Genomic DNA, 22,752 nt, shown 5'->3' with positions numbered 1-22,752 from the left:
AGCATACATCTGAAAATCGATAAATATGTCACATAGGAGTTATTGCAGGAACAACGACGATTTGTTTAAATTTCAACTGAAAGTGAAAATGCCAATGCCAATGATCTTACGCCCAATACATACCAATAGAGTCTGGCTGGGCGGAAGAGAAGGCCTACTGGCCTTATCTCTGCCAGATTAAATTTATTATTATTATTATTATTATTATTATTATTATTATTACCAATACATAACACAGTAACAAACGACTGCTTCAGCGTATGTATCAAGAAAAGTAAATAATGACTATCTGTTTTCATTTTCAAAAAAAGTTAAGACTCACAAAATACTTTTATTTTCTGAGCAGATTTTTACAGTTACAGAAAAATATTATTTGACCTTTTTCTTCAGTTTTTATGCTCTACCACGAATATCTTTTTTGACAGTTTATATCGTTTACACCATGTGTGTATGTATGTATGTATGTATGTATGTATGTATGTAAAAGTGATGCTGATGAGCACAACAGGAGACATGACAACTGAACTAAGGATCTTTGTGGCAAGGCCGTCTTAATTTGCCTTGTGGATCATGCAGGTAGCGGATAGGGAAAAGTTCAAAAACAGATATTACGAAGCCGTCAGAAGTTTGTGCTTTCTTTAATGCAGTAGTAACTAGAAATTGATGTTAGTTTAAATATATTGTTCCAGAGGAAGTATATTTCACACATGTTAGAGACGTGTTTGTCATAAGTCTCAATTTGAATTTTAAATTATCTGTAAGAAGAAATTTGTCTTACCTTTCCACCATAGTTGCTGTTATCTGCAGCTCACCTTCCTAATTAAACAAGAAAAAGGTTTAGTGAAGAGTTTACTAATTGTAATTAAATCTAATACAGCAGCAGAGTTTGGGTTTGTATGCAAAATGCACGTTGTACGGAGTGAAAAATTTATCTCCTGCCCGAAAAGGGGAATGTGTGGTCTCCTGATCTACAGTAACTACAGTGATTTTTATCTCTGGTGAACTTAAGATAAGTAGAGTTCCTAAGTGTATGAAAATAATCCACATACAGTGATGAATTGAAAAAATAGTATCCGGGGAAATATCATCTCCCTTTATCGAAAGTACTGCAGCGAGTAACCTATATAATTTCTTACGCAAGTTCAAAAAGTTCTTGGACCAACAAGGCAGACAGTTTTAAAATCTCTTTTCTTCATTTGGATGAGTAAATTATGTTTTATCTGCTTATGTTTAATAATATTTTACATTAATAATTCCTGAGCACCAACTCTCCAACAGTACAAATACAAAATATTATTCTGTTACCCTTTGAAAGTAGAAATGGCACTAAACTCAAGTAATAACAAGAAGAGACCAGTCAAAGATTGTACGGTATAAGTATTGAACTTCTAAAATACACAACATTTGAGATAAAATAAGATTTCTGAATATTTAAATATGTAGAATGACTCACTATAACTCATCAAGAAAATGGAAAGAAGCCCTAGTTCAATAGAATTTTAAGAAAAGAGACCTCACAGATTTTAATCATTGCAGAGGCGTAAGTCTCCTGAACTTTCCATATAACACGTAAACTAAAATATTGGTAAATCGACTTAATGTAATCTCAGAAATCATACTTTGAGAACAACTTGGGTTTAGATTTGATTTTGTATTTATTCTTAAAGCAATTAATCTTCTCAAAGCAATCATGTTTTCGGCTTTCCATTAAAAGATGTAATTTTATAAGAACTTTAGTCCTAGCTAAAAGTTACACACGTACCATTCTTTCAGGTGCAATGTCTTCATCTGGCTCAGGATTTGCTACCACGTTGCCAAACGCCAGAACGATGAACAGGAGGAAGGTAGTTATCACGACAAATTTCATGACTGTCGTGACGAAAGTTAACTGTAACAGAACATACAGTATGCGTTTTTATTTCCTTATTCTAAGTAATTACGCAGAGAAAGTTTTATAATGGTGAGGTAAAATTGACTCGAGATTTTCACGGAGGTAATTACAGGTATTCAGTATCTCTGAGATATAAAGAATTAATTTTTACTTTTGCCCGCGCATGTTGGCGTGTAATTTTTATTTAAGCTGTATCTACACGGTTCAGTTTTCCATGCGCGTACGCATGCAATCTGGGGAGGATACTGAAAGAATCGAGTTGAAAGCGCACGTTCAATTAAGATGCATGCATATGTTGTGTCTACATAGTGCGCCGTGTTGAACGTCATTCACTACGTATATATATATATATAGTTAATTAATATTAAATATCAATCCAATACTTAGGCCTACTTGATTCTCAAAATTGTGGTTGAACACTCCATAGGCAGCCTAATCGTACTTGCCACCATTTTCAGCTTAAAAGGGCCAACATCACCAAACAAAACAATTTTCAGTTTATTCACGGCCATCTAGAACAAGCTGCAACTCATTACATGCTTAGTGTTGAACGAAATAACGCACAAGATACTCACCGCGATAGGTAGATTTCAATTGTTGCATGCGCTATCATTTTTAGTGAAAAAGTCATGCACAATTAAGTGTAATTTATTCACTCTGGATGTATTGCTTGAATGCGTAAAGTTGAAAGAAAAGTTAGATGCACCTTTTGATCGTCAAAATTGATGATTATAGGGAGGAATGGACACAATACGTCAACAAAATGTCTGAAGCGCGTATAGTAAAAATATTTATAAATTTCAGACTAAGAGGGTAAAGAAATGTAGGTAAGTTGGACTTTTACTGAGATACAGTGATCAATTATGACAGGATGACTATATTGAGAGGAGTGAAATGGGTCATGTAGTCCACGCGTTGCGGTTGTTGATGATGAATTAAATTATGGTTTATTTAACGACGCTCGCAACTGCAGAGGTTATATCAGCGTCGCCGGTGTGCTGGAATTTTGTCCCGCAGGAGTTCTTTTACCTGCCAGTAAATCTACTGACATAAGCCTGTCGCATTTAACCACACTTAAATGCCATCGACCTGGGCCGGGATCGAACCCGCCACCTGGAGCATAGAAGGCCAGCGCTATACCAACTACGCTACCGAGGCCGAATATTCTTCTAGTAGTTATAATGGGGAACACAACTATTAATCACTAAAATCTTCCGAGAAAATAATTCATATACTAGATTTAAAACAGACGGATCTTTCAGAGTGTTTAAACAGTGAATATTGTAACACAAACACTATATATTGTATAACAGATTCTCAAGTGGAGTATGACCATTGCTCGTTACGATGCCATTCCGACTGCAGTAGCACTCTTAGCGTAGTTTGTAAAGCGATAGCTAAAAATTCGTGAGGTAAGTTCAAATCTTCTTGGAGTTATTAATTTATTTTTGCCTTTTAAATGCATCAGTGAAAATATAACAGGTTTTCGTAATTTTTTTATCCTTAGAATACTTTTCGCTTTTTAATTTTTTTCGTGTTAATAACAACTTTGACGCTAGATTAGAGTTACACTAAAGACGACAATTAGGGGCTTTCATATTAAAATGCTGTGTTAATTATTTTATTAATCCCTGCTGCTTTGCACTCTATTGCCTAAGTAACATTCAGTAAATATGTTGACGGTTAACTAATTGGCAATAATTAATTTGCAAGTTGTGCTACAGGGAATATGAATAAATCCGTGATCATCAGACGCCGGCCACTTTTATTTTGACCAAATGTACACATATTATGAACACGTTGTAATTTGTTTAGTGTTCGGTGCTTAAGTCAATGAACAACACATTACGATTGTCAAAGTGCGGCATTGAGAGAATTTGAACAAATATTTGTTTGTGATGCTGGAAATAAATGCTTGAACAGGCTTAGCGAGTGAATAGTTGAGCAGATTTTCTTGCAAAACAGATAGGCATAGTACAGGGACATCATTTTATTTTTACTAACATTATTAATATTAACCTGTCTATACCTTTAGAGAACCGGAAACACCGCTTGCTCCCCCCTCCAAGACTGGAGTTCGATGATACTGGCGTAAAACACAAATCACTCTTCTAGGTATAGGAAGGAAGAAAAGTAGTTCATCCATTTACGTAAACTAGGAAATATTGCGCTTTTGAGTTTGATAATTTTCATTAGGTTTTTCTTTAATCAAAGTACAGTACTGTATTAAGAATAAGTGTTTTTACTCACGAAGTGAGTTATCCATGCGAACGTATTCATTATGCAGTGTATATTATACTGTCTACAGCACATTAGCGTACAATATAGAGAAAGAAGTTAAATTGAAAAATAATCATAATATGAATATTTAAACACAATTTTGAAAATGGTGGCCGTTCATTTCGATACAGGCTTCAGTTCTTTTGTGCATATTATCGCACTATAGACTATTGCATCTAATTCCAATTGCCAGTTTCGTCCTTCGTACTAGTAACTCATGTTGAAATGATTCTGTACCTACTCTACGTACTGTAAATTCAATCTTCACTTCTGCTCGACCCGAAAATATATAATTACTCAGACATGCTATCTACTGTCCGTCCAAGTGGTTATGCCGCAGGATTGTAGAAAGGGAGGAAATCACGTGACAGTTAATTACTTAACGAGGCCCTTTTATTTAAGTTAAATTAAACAGCTGTATAATATTACGTAAACTTCCAACTCCTAAGAGAAATTAATGTTTTCAGAAAAGAGCTAAGACAGCCCAGCTATTACAGAGGGGCGAGCAGAAGCAGGTGGGGGAAATCGGGATGCGACGTAGGCAAACGGACAGTACCTGTGCGAAAATATGATTCAATATTGAAAGCTCTTTCGTCACTGGAAAACGCGAACATATTTCTGGAACGTACTATACTCAGTAACTCAGTACTGCTTACTATCTGCGGTCTTGGTTCTGTGTGGAGTTGGAACTTCCTTAGTAGAAGGGGTGGGAGTGAAGTACATTAAAAAACTCAGGTACAATAAAAATTGAAGTAAAAATAAAATGAAGTCCCTGTACAATAGGCCTATACATTTCGCTTCCATTAACTCAACATTCTTTGAGCGTTGTATAATTTGGTTTTGCTCCACTTTGTTTTACACTATTAAATTTCTTCCGATTCCGAACTAGAATCGTCAAAATCTGTTATCCCAAAAGCATATCCGCTTACAGTAAGGCTTACAGTAGGTGCAATGTTCAATTACCTGCGAGTACTGAAGACGAGCACAACTATGAGGGACTCTGAAGAGTCAGCACGTTTTAAATAGCCTTCGTGTTAAATTAAAGTAGACATAGTCTGTACGCTGTTATAAAGTGGCCACGATCTATATTTATTCGTTTGTATTTAAGGACCCGGAGTAACGAGTACTCCATAACCCTAGTGACGTAAATAAGTAGTCCCCGAATAGCTAGAGAACTGTGAGTCACGCACATGGTGTGTTGACATTGTGTAATTTTATCATAAACTATGGCGCGATGGAATTTGAAATAAGGCAATGAATGGAAAGCTGTACTATATGCGTAGCTCAGGTGGTAGCGTGTTTCAATGCTGATCCGGGTTTGCTTTCGGGCATGGGTTTGATTCCCGCTTGGGCTGTTTACCTAGTTGTGTTTCTTTCCGAGTTTACCTCAATCGTCAGTTGAATTTCGGGTAATCCCGTGGTAAATTCTCGGGCTCATCTGGCCAAATACTATCTCGCTATCACCAAACCATCGACGCTAAGAAGCCTAGTAGCTGATCAGTGTCATTAAATAACCGAAATAAAAATATAAATCAATAGTTGCATAGCTTTACTATGCTGCATATGGATGGTGTTTAAGTAAAAAAGAAAAAAATTATACCACAAAAGAAAAAATATTAGAAACAACAAACATTAAATTTTAACACATTCTTATTAACATGTGTATTATAGATCAAATTAGGTTAAGTTAGAGCAATTCACTTTAGCAAGATCCGAAAATCATAATAGGTTCCATACCATAAGGCAAGGTTTTCATCATAAATGTTTATCTAACACTCTACATCTGAAGATGATACACATGTATCGAAAACGTTAATGTAAATTATTAACTTTTAAGATAAGCAATGGTGGCACAGTAAATAAATAATTATAGTCAAACATTAATAGCTTATCGGCATACCACAACATGAAATTGACATTCTTATTAGTTAAATACATTATATGAAGAAATGTAAACATAATTGTGAAACAAAATATCTTCACGTTTTGTAATTAAGTTTTAACTAATTACAGCAACAAAAGTCACATTTAAAAATGCGGGTTAAGCCTTTTTATTATTGCGATATACCGAAGTACATATGATATTTCCATGCAGGAATTCTGCGTTGTTACTTAATTACTCGTAATGAGTGCACCTCTGCACATTAGTACGTTGGACATTGTGCCACGGTCACACATCTGTGACACAGTGCATGAGGGTTGACCACTAAAGGGAAGCTAAGAGGTGGAGCTTAAACTAAGAGAATTCAACCCGGCATCGGAATTGAAATCCGATGTGGCTTAGTGGACAGAGCGTCAGCACGTAGAGCTGAAAACCTGGGTTCGAATCCCGGTGCCGAAGAGAATTTTTCTCCGCTCCACCGATCCTTCATCATTAAGTCTTTTTATTTAAACACCATCGATATCCTTTATGTAGAACTACATGTGGGTGCGATCACCTTTCGACAGGTGCATAGTTTTACTATGCTGGATACCGTTATGTAGAATTACATGTGGGAGGTGCAAGAAATTAAATTGGGAGGGTACAAGGTGAACGAGGAAGGTACAGGGATAACGGGAAGTCAAGGAGAATTAGTGAAATACAGAGAGAACAAGTGGAATACAAGGAGAACTATGGGAGTGCAAGGAGAAGTAGGGGAATAGGCTATAAGAACAGTGTAAAAACAATGAGATCAAGGCGATCACAAGAACTAGACCAGAACAAGGAGAGGACAGAGAATACAAGAACACATGAACACAAAAAGAACAAGAGACATTTTTATTTGTCGGTCAATTCATAAGTTACCCATCATTCTTGTGAGAAGAAAGACGTAATTATACGCAAATACCTCCAATATATCTGACGTCTGTAAATTAAGGATTTTTTATATCAATCTTTTTTGTAATTCAAGTGGCTAGTGAGATAGGAATCTTGTAGATTTTTGCTTTCTGCACCGTTTCGTAGATAAAGAGATATCTAACTAAACACAACACTAGCACCATTGTGATCGTAGGAAATAAAATGATAAACGAATTAAAAGCATGTATTTTGACTTCACAAAGTGTTGTCATTCTGTTGAGATTGCGGCCACTCTTAACTATCCGTTGTCAGCAACCCAACTCCAGCACATCCCTGACATAGCCCTCTAGACGAAAAAAACATTGCGGCAGGCGGGATTCGGACCCACGACCTTGAGGGCCAGGCTGCATGTACACAACTGGTTATGGTTTTTAAAGAATGTCGAGTCATTTCGATTTCCCTTTGAGCTCCCCGCATTGCCTTTGTAGTACAGTACATTGATCGCGGATTACGTCATCACAACTCGCTCCATCCCAGCTTTACAAGTTCGTGATGAAATGAAGTTCATTGCTTAGCAGTACAAGGACGCAGACTTACAAAGAGTTACATAAGCTACAAAGTACAAAGTAGAAGGTTTTTAAATCGCAGAGATCAGATACAGAGAAAATACCATGACATGCTTGAGTAGAGACTTGTAATGTCAGCTAGAAACCAAGAACAGAACTAGTGACCGTCCGCGTAATTTAGGATGGGTGGATGACTGGATGGATCATTGATGGGTGAGTGAGTGGATGACGAGTGGATCGATGGGTTAATGGATAGATGGATGGATGGGTGCTTATGTAGGTTAGTTAGATTAGTTTAGAATAACTGGGTGGATGGTTAGATAGATCGATGAGTGGGATGGGCGAATGGATGGATGGATGGATGGATGGATGGATGGATGGATCGATGGGTGGGTGGATGGTTGAATGGATTGGTAGGTGGATGAATGGTTGAATGGGTGGATGGCTGGATCAATGGATGGTTATATGGATGAGTATATGAATCGATGGAAGGATAGATGGGTGGATGGATTGATCGATGAATGATTGGATAGATGGATCGATGGATGGGTGCGTGGATGAATGCGTGGATCGATGAGTGGATGGAAGGATGGATGGCTGAATGAAGTTATCAAAATGTGACATGAATGAAGGATCGATAGATGGACGGATAGAGGATGGATGGATGGGTGGATGGACGGATGAATCAATGGATGGTTGTATGGGTGAGTGTGTGAATCGATGGATGGGTGTGTGGATGGATTGATCGGTGGATGGTGGAATAGATCGATGAGTGATTAGATGGGTGGGTGGATGGATGGATGGATCGATGGGTGAATCAATGGATGATTGTATGGATGAGTGTATGAATCGATAGATGGATGGATTGATCGATGGTTGGTTGGATGGGTGGGTGGGTGGGTGGATGGATGGATCGATGGATAGGTGGGTGGTTGAATGGATCGATGTATGGGTGAGTGGATGGATAGATGGGTGGATCGATGAGTGGATGAAAGTTCGGATGGCTGAATGAAGTGATCAAAATGTGACATGACTGAAGGATCGATGGATGGATAAATAAAGGATCGATGGATGGATGGGTGGATGAATGTGTGGACAGTTGGGTAAGTGAGTGGATGGATGGATTAAGTATCATATTTGGTCAGGTAAAATTATTTTTCATGGAAATACATACAGTAGAATGTAGGTGTACCATGAGCATAAAAATCTTTTTTTTAAATTGGTTCTCTTTGGACTCCAATTTGTGGACCGCTATGCTTGTATGGGGAATTAAACACTAAAATACCAATGTCCCTTAAAGGATGACTACATTTCTATTTACGTTTTTTATGTATCTATTAGTAATTCGTTTTTCACTAGCTAAAATTTACTTATTAATTTATCGGGTCTAGAACGGCGAAGCATTTGGATTTTGCATCAGATGAGCACCAACGTTAGGCTAATGAATTATATTTTTTTATTTCTCATTAAATTTCTCATATTTAAAGCGCAATTATAATTATAAGCATGTTAATTCCATGAGAAGTTTTCGGCTCATAGATAGTATGTACGAGATATCTACTGTAGTTTCGAGTGTTTTTATATCATTTCGGAACAGTTTTTCATAAGAAATTTGATTCAAATTCATACCAACGTGTTGCAGAAGGAAACTTCTGGTGCATGAAACCTGAATGCTCTGTTCCCAATGTCCTTATGAATCCTTGAAGCGTGGCAAGCGATAACTCATGTACTGGCGACTAAAAGCTAGAAATACTGTACTGTAAACAAAGGTCTCTGTTACATCGGCGTTTTCTTCCTGTCCTAAAAAAATAACAGCTGACAGCCTCTGGTGGCCAAGTGGCCAGATATTCGGCCTGTTATGGAGGGTTCGAGTCCTGGTCAGTGGTACTTGTGGCGGCCAAGGTGAAATTTGGGAGTGTCAGCTAGTGTAGTTAGTGTAATCAGCTAATGTGGGTCGGGAATGTGTTGAGCTGGAGATTAATAGTACACTGCTACGTCGATTTAGGAGAAAGCCAATGTTTACCTACTTAGATATAATTAGGCCTAACACGCGGAGAAAGTTCTCTGCAATCGGCAGGCATCATGGTTAGGTACAGCTTGAAAATGTAGTAATATTATGGACAGTAAAAAATCGATCAAACGGGAATGGATATTTAAGAGTTGTTAATTCATTTAAAAATAATGAATCTGATACAAAGTTAATGCAAATTAATTTTATTTCATAGGATATATCTATCTATAAAATACAATAATAAATAAATAAATAAATAAATAAATAACGAGAAAAATGAAAGAAAGAAAGAAAGGACGAAAGAAAGAAAGAAAGAAAAGAAAAGAAAGAAACATTACCTTACACCAGTGATCGTCAGCACTCGCTGAAATGTGCAACGGGTACGCGGTGCTGTCCCATGCAAGCCCCTACAGTCTCGGCTGCGCGAAACGAGGAAACCGGGGCAAATTGAACGCTGCGCTTGCCGCCATATTGTTGGAGAGCAGACGCATAATAGTAGTACGTAAATCACGCAATTTAACGCTGTGACGATCTAAAATTGACAGATTATGGCCATTTTCGACATTTAACGTAAAATTAAGACGAAATAAACATATTCAAAGTTTCATTGATATGCATTAGAACATTAAAGAAAAGAAAATACGTACGCAGCAATTTATAGAAAACATACTCATACATCCATAAAGAGGCCTACACAATACACATTATAGATTGTATAATTTTACGATAATCAGCAAATTGTTAGGTTTCAGAGACTCTAATATTATATTAACATAATTACTCTCAGATCACAAGACATAAATATATGCACCTTGATTACACAAGTTCTTATTATAATCAAATTCTTAAGTGAAATAAATATGTGATAATCAGTATAGACCTGTTGTTAAGTTTTAGAGAATCGAAAATTATATTACCGATACTTCTAGGCCACAGGACATTAGGTAATCTGGCAAAATATAATGTGCGAAGTTAGCCAAATTACATTGAATTCATTCTTCAATTAATAAAGGGAATGCTATCAATTATAAAAAGTATCGGTACCGGTACCTAATAAATTGCAAACAATAGGTAATGTGAAGACCTAAAAACTAAACAATCACTTTATGCAAGATAAAAAACCACATACTTTTCATGTGTGGATTTTTTACATACCGGTATTGTATTTTTATTTTAAATAAATAAAATAGATATATTATCATTGCTTGCGGAGTGATGGTACATAATTTTTATGCACATATGTAATATCAATAAAATGCCATTCCTTGCTTTTGTTAATAAAATATATGTCCGGCAAAATGTAAAAGAGTTATTTATAGGTGAACTCTGAATCATAAGTTCACAAAGAGGGCTTAGCTATTATAGCTATTTATTTATTTATTTATTTATTATCTGTATATTTATTTATCCATTTATGGATCTTGAATGAAAGTTTATAATCTTGCAGATAAATTCATTTACATAATAAAAACAAAAATGTATCTTTCCACTAATGTTTTAACATCTGATGTGTTAGTCTAAATAATTCACTCAGTGGGATTTCTCTACAGTCTGATAAGTATTCTTTATTGTCGTAAACTACTGATTGATTTTTAATTATATTGATATTGTAACAACAGAGATAATATTATATCGTACCTTTTGCAACTGGCTTGGAAAATTAAACAGGGATGGTATTATCGCCGCGCTCTCGTGGTTAACATTCGGCAGGTCTTTGAGCGGCCTCGTGCATAACATTCGGCAGGTCTTTGACGTTTAATTGCATTATTGTTTTCAATTTCTTGTGTCGCCGCTCCAATCACTCGCCTCAATTTCAATATTGCAAACCGATAAGCTGCTTCCATTATTAAATGACACTTACTTGTCTAATCCACGTGGACTAAAACCGAGGTTGCAATGTCTTGTGCTGAGGACGAACATTAAGGTATGTGATTAAAAATTATTATTAAAGAGTTATTATTAAGAGTTAAGAAAGCCAGCGTACTCGTATATGATATAATAATAATTATACTAATAATATCCATTTAACAATATAACAAACTAGTGCTTATTCTTATAGAGGAAGTAGACGTGAGGCTTAGAGTGAAACCTACAGAGCAACAATCGGTCGGCAAAATTGTTTTAAAAGCACACCGCACGTCATTGTATGATGCCGACATGTTAAGCATGAGTCCGCGGCGATAATATTTATCATCTTTCAAAATTCTATTGCCATTACTTTCAAACTGTTCACTAAAAACACCAGAGACAAAACGAACAATTGTGTTTACCGCTCTATTTCTACCAGTAGCATGGCGGCGTAAACATGCGCAGACTGGTTTTAATTTTGGACAGCACACCAGCGCTCTGTGTGAGTCTAGTATACTATATAACGTCTTTGGTCCCATGTGCACTGTCGTGCAGCACGGAGAGATAGAGAGCATACCCGCTAGCAGCTACGCAGTGCACCCTAGTGCGCTGCGTTTTCTGCGGGTAAGAGATGCTAACCACAGCTTGGTCTGTGCTGACGACCCCTGCCTTAAACTCTCCAGCAATATCCTTAATATTTGCGCCGTTTTCAAGGCGTTGGATAATACTGTATTTACTTTGTGAGAAATACTCAGACGTGAACGTGTTTTTGACATGATGCGTTACCGATATGCAGGGGCTTGGATTCTCGTCACAACAGACTACGCTGGACTGTTTTGCTGGTTTATTTGAATTCAGACGCATTCTATTACCTAAATCGGCGGAGCAGTGTAGGCTAATAGATTTGCTCTTCAAGTCGTAGCGCTGGGCAGTAAGTACCCCCGTCCCATGCATATACGTATCTTCATGTATACATATGTACATATACAGGCCTACATTTTATCTTTTCTTGCTCGCATGTTTGCAGCTCGCTATGCACTGCCACGTCCTCTCTACATCCGCGAGCGTGAAAAGATAAAATGTATGCACTATACATGCGCACATAGATACATTAATTCATTACATACGTTGACCTTCAATGTTGTTTAGTTTTTTCTTTCAAATTTGGATAAACTACCACCAGATTATTATGTTTGTTCTTCATATAGACCCTTGAGGGGAGTTACGACTGAAATTCGACAGATTTGGCAAAAAAACACAATCTTTTGATTTTTCCATGAGAAAAAAGTTTTTTCAGATAATGTTATCACCTTACCTGTTGCGCAATTTTTAAGCCACCAAGAGAGCGCACTTTATCTAAAGTTCCGGATCACACCATTTATTGCTTTCTAAATTTTCAGCATTTTTCTGTGTTTAAAATATTTCTTATAGAATAAGATTTGTCAGAATGAGTTGAAACTTGGTGAGAAAGTTGTAGGCCTAATTTGTACAAGAAACTAAATTCATATTAGGGTTTGATTTGTGGTGATTTTTTATTACTTTTGTCCATATAATTAGATAAATAACATCAATTTTTTTTATTGCAGAACTTTCTACAATGTTGTAGTTTTCCTCAACCAAACAAAGTATGATTGTCCTAGGCCTACATAAAAATTATCATGCTGTTCATTTAATTTTTTCCTCCATTGTTCCTCATCTAATGTGTCTGGATCTTGTAGTCCTTTCAGTTCCATATTTCTTTTTACTCCATGCATCCAATTTTAATTAGGTCTTCCTTTCCTATTTCTTCCAGATCATCGCCTGATTTATTTCTTTAAATCATAAAAATTAAAGATTAAATTATTTTTATTTCCTACAATATTCACCACATATAAAAATCCAATATTATACTAATTCTACATTTCTGGAGTGTATTTAAAAAAAATCAAGTTGATCAGGTGAAAACTATTACGCAAGAGACTTATGGTGGACAATCATTATCTATTTAATAATGTAATTTATAATATCTTGACAATTAAGTGACGTATACAAATTGCAACTTGGTACTGTGTACTATGAGTAGGCCTATGGTATATACTGTATGTATGTTCTTAAAATATTATAAAAAAATCGTTGATAAACTGTAGATGTTGAAAAATTTAGTTATAACTCCCCTTAACAGAAAGTAGATGATAATAATAATAATAATAATAATAATAATAATAATAATAATAATAATAATAATAATTGTTCACAACAATTTGTGGTACAGAAGAGAATTAGATATTACAAAGCATTTTCAGCTAATTTCTTAGGCTGTAATAAGCATAAGGATTTCCTACGGGGAAGTAATTTTTGAAGCTAGTCACAATTCTTCGTCAGTGAAGTCCAGTATCGGGTATTAGGCTACACCTTCAACTTGGCTTACTCAGAGCCCATAACTATAACTTTAATTATTGCCTCAGTCTCATCTTTAACGTATAGCCTACATATTATTACGCTAGATACCTTAAAATTTAGTGTTGAGATTAAGTATGCGAAATATCTGCATACACAAACACGATAAGCTCACCTGATCACACAGAAATCTTGTATCTTTCTGAGAAGGAATAGAATAATATCACGTACGCAGAAAAATCGCTCCAGTAAGTTATACTTCCCCTTAAACGCCAACGCACTTCAGTCATTTTTCGACATGTCTTGCGTAAGAATACTCAATTATGAATGCCAAAGACTTTTTCATTCAGAAGACTGTAGCAAAGATGCGCATTCGAAAAGAAAAAAAAAAGTTATTTTATGTAATACAGTTATTGTTAATCATTCCAGTTTAAAAATAAAATAAGAAAACAGTTTCGTTGCATAAAGTCTTACGAACCGCCTAGATTGGTTAATGTGGATCAAAAGTCCCATTAAAGAAAGAAAGAACTAATTAATGAGAAAAACAGAATAAACGACAGTTTTAAGTTGATTGATCTTTCCTTAGTATTTACTACAACCAGCATTACGCAAACGAAGGCACTGGCTTCCAACGCCCCTTCCGCTGTATGTTTCCCTGGTAACCGCTTTCAGCTCGCTACAAGTCCCTGCATACTCGTCATTTGTTTCCAGTCGTGACAACGTTGGCAACGTGTGACGTAAGCAACGTGTGACAGACCTAATTGAATGAAGCTTATTCGCTGACACAGTCGAGTATAACTTGGTGGTTCAATGGAAGAGTGGAATATATATTCACCTCTTCTGTATATGATTCTGTAGTCTGTGTCGCCAGGAACAAGATGCGTGGCAAATTTACCCATAATTTTATGTACATACAATATAATTAAAAGGCAGTGGAATTTAAAATCAACGTAGACCACTACAAGCAAAATACATTCTCCGTCTTTGCAGAGTTAATTAACACTCCGACCCTAAATAATAATTATTTAATAATAAAATTCTAATATTATTCTGTTAATAACGGCAGTTTTAATAAAAAAAAACACTGGCAAATTTCGAATAACTGTAAGAGGCAATAAAAATAATTTATTTTAAATATTGGTCATTATTTACCTCTGATTGAGGTTCTGACTGATATGTACAGATACGGAATTAAAAAATGGGCCGAGTCTTGGTAGCAGACCTCCTCTATGTAGGCAACAAGCTTCGCAAGACTGTCCACAAGTAGTATACATTTAGGCTCTCAAGAAAGAAACGTTTCTTGGTGACTAATCCTTTTTACTGTATGCTGAGGTCCAGAGGTCGTCCCACTTGTTTGTTGTATATATATTTTTTATTTGACGTCTTGCGTATGACATTGAAGATCTGTTGTATACGTTTTCATATCAGAAGTAGCAGCTGTTTCCGCAAGTTGATCCGCTTTTTCGTTTTCTGTGAATCCAGTATGACCACGAATCCAGGAAAGACAGACATGTGAGCATTTTTTTAACTTCCTATCTTATAGAGACAGCAATTGGGTTTAAATTATATTGTCATTTATTGCATTCAGCGCATTCTCTGCACTATTGTATCGTAGATTTAATGGCCCATAGTTTAGCTTGAAAAATTGAGCAATTTGAGAAGGATTTGTACAATGCAGAAAATATTTCAAAATCTTTATATCATAAATTACGTGTAGAATATGCAAATGAGCGCTAATGCTTGGGGAACGCTTGAGAGAGCCACAATATTTATTCTGTTAATTAAATTGAAATTACTTTTCTCTAATTTACATCGTCATGTGCCTTTTCGGAACGTGCAATAAAGATTCAAGCACATGACTGGTGCACTCCTGAGTTATTCCTACAATAGTTTAAAAAAAAAAAAATCTATAATAATTATAACGAAAAATAGATTCTCTCGCTATAATTATTAATACACAAATTCACAATTTTAATAAAATTAGACCAAAGGAAATTAAATCCCCACCAAATAAGTACCCTATTAACATGGGATTTAGGAATAGAAAGGAAGTTGACTAATAAGATAAAAGTAAAGTCATTCCCATATTACCTAATCGACGCTGGCCATCGCCAATTTGAAGTGAGTAATTAATGAAATCAATGAGCGGCTTTATGTCTAACTCTTTATTCAATTATATGCTGTTTGACAAAGGAGTGAACATATCATTTTCTATTGTAAATAATGGGTGAACAAATGCTAATAATACGATTATTTCGTCGTAAGCACCAACGCATCCTTCCAGTTCAAGTAAACAGCGTTCTTCGGAACGGTCGACCTGGAACAGAAAGTTCAATGGTGTACTTTGTGAAAACTTCAACATAGAGAGAGAGGTGCATGCTTAAACCTGAAGGAATTTTGATAAACAAGTGAAACCAATTGTTTATGGGCCTAATTATGATGGTGTATGTGTCTGTGATGTGTATGGGATAAGATTAGAGAAACGGGAGAAAAGAGAGTTGGGACAGAGAAAAAAAAGAGAAAGAGACTAGCAGAAAGAATATCCTTTAGGTCTATTATGTTATATCAACGCACAAACAATATCCAAATAGTGATGAAGTGTGATTTGGAACCTGTGATTTTGTCGCTGTTATAGGTTTGTCGCTGATTCCGACTGTGGCTATAGTTTCAAAATCACAGCTCCGAGAAATAGCCATCTCCGACTGATATGTGATTTACAGCGATCGATGGTGACTTATGTACTTACATGTGACAGCTCCAGAGAACTTTAGGTACGTACAACAAACTGGGATGTAATTCATTTTCGTCCCACTCAAAAGGTTAACGTCGTCAACTCTTTGATAATGAAGCTACAATGCATTCAACATATTCTTCCACGAATGATTCACCTACTCATTCGCAATCATTCTTGAGCGAATATACGCTCCCACACATCGCGAGTAACTCAGAGAGTTTTTGTTATAGGACTACTCGCTATGCGAATTAGTATTGCTCATATAAGACATGATACTGATACATCAATTCTCAGAAGAGCGATATATGTAAACAGCTCGTGATGAGAAACATTATCAATCGCCAAGAGTCGTCCGATCACAAAAGTCACAGCGACAAAATCGCTATTATCTGTCACAGCGATTTTTCCGGAGCTGTAACGGCAAAACACTGTCATACCTCACCTCTATATCCAAGCAATAGAGATGGCGTTTTTAAGGAAAGTGATAGAGTACAGAAGATCCGATCGCAAAATTAAAAAAAAAAAAAATGTTACGATGTCTTAACTTCTTACGTACATATAGAATTCAAAATAAATTACAATAACTTGAAATGAGAGCGGCCAAGAACACAAACTTTGTTACAAAATAAATGAAAAACTGAATCTTGTAGTGGTGCGCCGATCCAGAATTGTGGACGTGTTTAGGCCTACAGCTTACCCCGGTGCGTAGACTGACTCGATGTTGCTGGTGTGGACTAACAGGTTGTCCGGCAGTGCGGGGTACACGGACGAAAGATCTATCGTCTCCGGGTTGTCGCCGACATGCGCAACCACGACAAACGAATCGGCGCCTTCCAGTTCCCTGAGAAAAATAAAATATTCTCATGAATTCATGGAAAGGAAGGAGGTTGAGTAAGAAGTGGCCTAAGCAGCTCTTGTATATTTTTAAGCTTCCTCAATTACGGAGTATAAAGAGAAAATATTTTGATATTAGTCTATAGAGCCCGGAAGTTAGACAAAATGCCTTTTTTATCTGGGTAGATAATTATATAGGATAGAGTTTAATAGAGAGAAACATGTTTCCGCACATTTCGGAACGATGGGGCCAATTTTTATATTGCCTTTTTTTTTTTATCTATTTAGACTTCTGCCTTGAATTGTAACCAAAACAATATTCCTTACTTCCGTATACTCTCGTATGGTATTATTTCTAACTCTATTTGTTCATGTTATACCACAGGTATAGGCCATTCCATAGCCTATCTCGTGAAATCAAATTCATGCTCATGCTATAGCTTACAGTAAGAACTTTGTAGTGGGGGTAGGTGAGTTAGTTACCTGCAAGTGGAAACGTGGCGAGGCAGGGAAGCTTCTCAGTCCAATTTATCCTTCCCCTTAAGTGCAGGTAGGTTTCACGAGATAACGAATGGCCTATACGTCTCCAGTAGTCCAACTGTATTGTTTTTATTTTCTCTTAATTTATTTCTTAAATCTCCGTATCATACATAATTAATACTATCTACAACTAATTTTTATCTTTATTGAAAGTCTCTCGTTCTCGGATGAATGTAAAGGCTAATTTTGGATTTAATTGCATATGTTTAAGACTTTGTTGGTTACTGTTCTGTTCTGTTATATGTGGTGGTGGTGGTGGTGGTGGTGGTGTTGGCGGTGGCGGTGGCGGTGGCGATGGCGGTGGCGGTAGCAGTAGTAGTAGTAGTGAGTGGCTAGGGGCGGGTTAGAGACGATCCTTCAGCACGTCGGCTCGACAGTGGTCTACCCCGAATTATGGGATGGATGAGAATGAGGTGTACCAGCCCACCGGCCGCATGAGACCTCTCACCCGCTCATCCAACGGGCCTCCTAACCCTCCGTCTTAAGTTCATGCCACCAAAGTGACTAAGCATCACAGGCTACAATCCGACAGCCCTTTTAAGGTGTCGAAGTCCCTCGGAAGTGCTCTTAAGGAATGAATCCTGGCAGGGATATAGCGAAAAGCTCAGAACCCACAGATCGTTTCGGAGAAGACGCTCCTCCTGCAAGCGAACGAAGACATGCGTCATGACCTGAATATACCTATGGAATGAGATGATGAAGAAGAATGATATGGTATGAAATCTAAATAATTTTTCTATAGAGAAGAGGAAGGAAAATGGACCGTGGCAATGAAATTTACAACCCGGCATTTGTATAAATAAATGTGGAAAACCATGGAAAAATCACAATCAGGTTGGTCGGTCCGGAGATTTGAACCGCAGACCTCCCGAATGCAAGTTTCGTGCTTAACCACCTCGCTCGGTCAAGTGTTACGTTTATATCATTATAATCACTTAATACAAAAACAGTGAATAACTTTATTTTCCTTTACCTACATCTTTATAATTACGACTTCTTATCTAACTATCGGGCTACAATATAGGCCTACATTTCTGAACGACAGTGAAAATACTCAACTATTGTTATGTACATCTGAAATCTGTCACCGTAATGTGGCAACCATCCGGCCAACATGCCACCCACCTGGAGAAAGTGAAGACGGTGTCCCCCAAAGCGTGGGTATTGACGCTTCCACGCTGCACCGCAGGCGATTGCCGTGCTTCCATCAGCTTCTGGTACACGTGGTAGTAGCTTCTGTCCGTGGCCGCTTCGAGCTTCAGATTCAACTCCTTGTAGTTGGTGTTCACAGGCAACCATGTCGATGTGTTGGTGGAGAAACCTGTGTAATTAAATAGTAGGTACCTAAAGATTTTATCATTGTAGGAAACAACTTGTTTAAAGTTGTTCAATATAATAATAGTTCCACTCAGAATAAAATTCTTTGTTGTCATCCTCGCAAGTAAAACTATTGTGCTGACCTAACAACTGGGTTAACGAGTATGTTCTGACTACTTCAGACTCACATATCTGTTATAATGCGAATTAATTGAAGGGTATTCATGTGTTAGTACAGTTTTTAATGTGAAACATTTATGCACTAGACATTCGAGAAATCAGTCACATTTTCTGCTAATATGGTGACGTCATCCAAGCATGATACGTCACGCAAGCAATAAGAGCCACGGTGTTCCGCGCAGGCTGGGAACATAATGTATCATCTTAGAAAAAAATCGGCGTCTAGCTGTGTCAGTCACACGGCCTTAGGCTTTACGTGAATACGGTTGGCTTCAGTCTACAGATCTAGACGAAATCTTTGGTTTGGAACCAAAATCAGCGCGCTAACACATCGGAATCGTTAGATATACTGGCCGGAAATTTTCGTAAACAATCAAAATGACAGCCAGTCGCTTCAGGTCCCCATCAGCGCCTCACTCTCGTCTCGCGCAAGCGCGGCGCCAACTCAAGGTCATGCTCTTATCATAGTCGTATACCCGATCGAACGAGACCACATTTATTTCAATCGTGTTATTAGTTACGAAGTTATAGTCGGAATGGATCTACCTGCAAACGTTACATCGCCTTTTCCGTCCTGGTACCGCATGTGTCGGTTTGACTTTAAATAGGCTACGCATTCAAGTTAAAAAAAAAAAGAGAGAGACCGCATTCCATACGCTAAGTACCCTTTGGCAGATTTTGATGTTTCCGTGAGAGCTTAGGTTTACGCGTGAATGAATTCCTTTTGCAAGCCTGCGTTCTGTTTTTTTCCCCAAGATTTTTCTGCCTGTTTATAAATCAAGTGTTATTAATAATCTATAACAAAGGTATATTCAAAGGGAAAATTAGATGCATAATTAACACCCTCTTTCCCTAGTCGGCTGAACCAGGCGCTGCCCGAATATGGACTGAGACAAAATTCACGGTACAAGATATCGGTCATTTTTTTGTGTCTAAAACTATACAGCAAATAAAGAGTTATTGAAATATTACACTCACTTTTAGTTTAATAAAAAGTTATTCTTCGTACATGAATAAATTGCACACTGAGGGAAAGTAATAACAATTCATTGGTATTACTTGTACAAAATTTAATCTACTAGCGATAAAGTGGCAACATGTTCTCAAAGCAATTGCAACAAAATTTTATTGTCATACCACCGGATTAGCTCTTACATTGTTTTCGCTATTACTACTAAATTACACTCAAACCTGGATGATAGTGGTACTTTAAATAACTTGGTGTCAACCTTAAGACGCTGAACAATCTTTTAAAACTTAAGTCACTATGTGGCAACAAAGCGACAATATATTGCTTCGTGTTAGTGGTTTCAAAGATAGGAAATAAGAATGTTAAAGGTGCACGATACGTCACCTGCGCTGGTAGAGTCGTCCCACTGGAAGGGCGTCCTCTCAGGAGCGCTGGGGTCGCCGCCGATGTCGGCGTCCACCATGCCGATCTCCTCGCCGTAGTAAGTGATCGCCGTTCCCGGCAGAAGCGTCACCATCATGTTGATAGAATCCCGCATAAACGTGCCGAAGCGCGTCGATACACGGCGCTGGTCGTGGTTCCCGGCCTGCAACATAAATCTTTGCTCAGTGCATCTGCCTGAAGATGTCTTTGTTTCGTTTTCTTTCTATGTTCGTCGTGTTTGTTTCCTTCTTTTATATATATATATATATATATATATATATATATATATATATATATATATACAGGGTGAATCGTAAGTAATGTTATTATTTCAGGGGGTTATTCTTGGAGATATTTCAAGCATAAAAATTCAGTACAATATTGCTAGTTTTGCTTCATTTTCGAGATGGAAACTGTTTTATACTGAATATTTCATAGCGTGTTTTGGGAAAGTCACTGATTGAATTTCCAATATGCTCAGTAAGTTTAAGAGAACAATGTATTATGATAATAAATTATTGAAATAATTTCAATTTTGTCCTTTAAATGTGCAGAAGTTTGATCTAAACAAATGCAACTTTTAGAAATTTTACAAGGTTACATTTGTTTGATACAAATTTCTGCACATTTAAAGGACAAACTAAAATTCTTTCATTTATTTATTATCATATATCATAATGCACTGTTCTCTTAAATTGACTGAGCAAATTGGGAATTCAATCAGTGACTTTCCCAGAACACGCTATGAAATGTCTCATATAAAACAATTTTTATCTCGAAAAGGAAGCAAAAACTGGCAAAATTGTATTGAACTTTTTGTTTGAAATATCTCAAAGAATAACCCCTTAAATTAATGACATTACCTACGGTTCACTCTGTATATATACAGAGTGTCTGAAAAATAGACAGACAAATTAATTGCGGTAGTAGTCACGGAGGACAGAAATCTGCCAGTGAAAACCCTGCAGTCCTATTTTAAATGTTTTAAGTTATCGTTCTGTGAATTTGTTAAAAGGCCAATCCCAGTCATGAAAGTTAGACAATCTTTTAAATGCTCAAAGAATGAAATGGGAGTGTGTTATTTATAGGAAAGACATTCGCGATATTTTGTTTCTTTATGCTCAAATGATTTCGACTTTTGTAATAGGTAAAATATGGAAACTCAACCTAACTCAAGAGTGATTAGGCAGTGTACGGAGAACTCTTCTCTGATATCACGGAAAGTTATACGTTGAACAGTTTAATGTCAAGTAGTAAACAAATGTTCAATACATATGATGTACACCAACACATTGCCTAATCATACATCAAATTTATTTGATATCTCAAGAACTATTTGAGCTAGGAGATTGAAATCTTATACTTTTTTATTCTTTAATTAAGGAACATTTCAGAAGATTTTGTAGTTTTAATTTTTAGACATTCCATATGCATATACAAGGTTTTTTAAAAGTAAGCCATAATTACAAATTAAAATTGAATGAGATGATTTTGGACAAAAAACTCAGACACGACACCATAGAATTCGTTCGATGATCGCCGAACAGTTTAGATCAATAAATTTTCAAGTGTTCGAAGACGTATACGGACTGGCAGACAATAGCAGTACAAGAAGAATAGACGTGATTGCCATCCCACCAAATAACAACAATGGCTACATCATCGATCCCACCGTTAGATTTGAAAAACAAAAGAGCCAACCTGAAGATGTAAATAGGGAAAAAAAGCGACATCTATGTACGTACCGTTCCATATTTCATGGACAAATACGGCCTACAACAAATTGAAGTAACAGGCCTTATAATTGGAGCGATTGGAGCGCGCGGAACTATTCCCGGTTTCTTCTTCCAAACCTACAGAGGAAGGCAATTGATGACTTCGTTCTTGCAGCTCTGAGAGGATCCATATCTGTACTCCGAAACCATCTCTACGGTCAACAGTGATCTTCAAATAATTAATTAGTACCTAATTATTTATTCAATTATTTCTTGTCATTCTTGTGT

General features: G+C 36.8%; 1 protein-coding gene across 1 annotated transcript in view; it reads right to left on the bottom strand.

Moving 5' to 3' along the window:
• Window positions 1–15,901: 15,901 nt before the first annotated feature.
• Window positions 15,902–22,752, bottom strand: part of LOC138712094 (maltase 2-like) — a 52,336-nt gene continuing 45,485 nt past the window's right edge. Inside the window, exons 8-11 of the mRNA XM_069843488.1 lie at window positions 20,711–20,912; window positions 18,985–19,180; window positions 17,183–17,326; window positions 15,902–16,068 (exon numbers count right to left, since the gene is read on the bottom strand). Coding sequence (XP_069699589.1) covers window positions 16,002–16,068; window positions 17,183–17,326; window positions 18,985–19,180; window positions 20,711–20,912 — 609 coding nt within the window. The 3' untranslated portion in view covers window positions 15,902–16,001. The remainder of the gene's footprint in view (window positions 16,069–17,182; window positions 17,327–18,984; window positions 19,181–20,710; window positions 20,913–22,752) is intronic.

This window comes from Periplaneta americana, chromosome 13 (genome assembly GCF_040183065.1).
Source record: "Periplaneta americana isolate PAMFEO1 chromosome 13, P.americana_PAMFEO1_priV1, whole genome shotgun sequence".
NCBI classification, from domain to species: domain Eukaryota; kingdom Metazoa; phylum Arthropoda; class Insecta; order Blattodea; family Blattidae; genus Periplaneta; species Periplaneta americana.
Note: the sequence above shows the minus strand (reverse complement) of the source record. Positions and strands in the feature narration are given on the sequence as shown.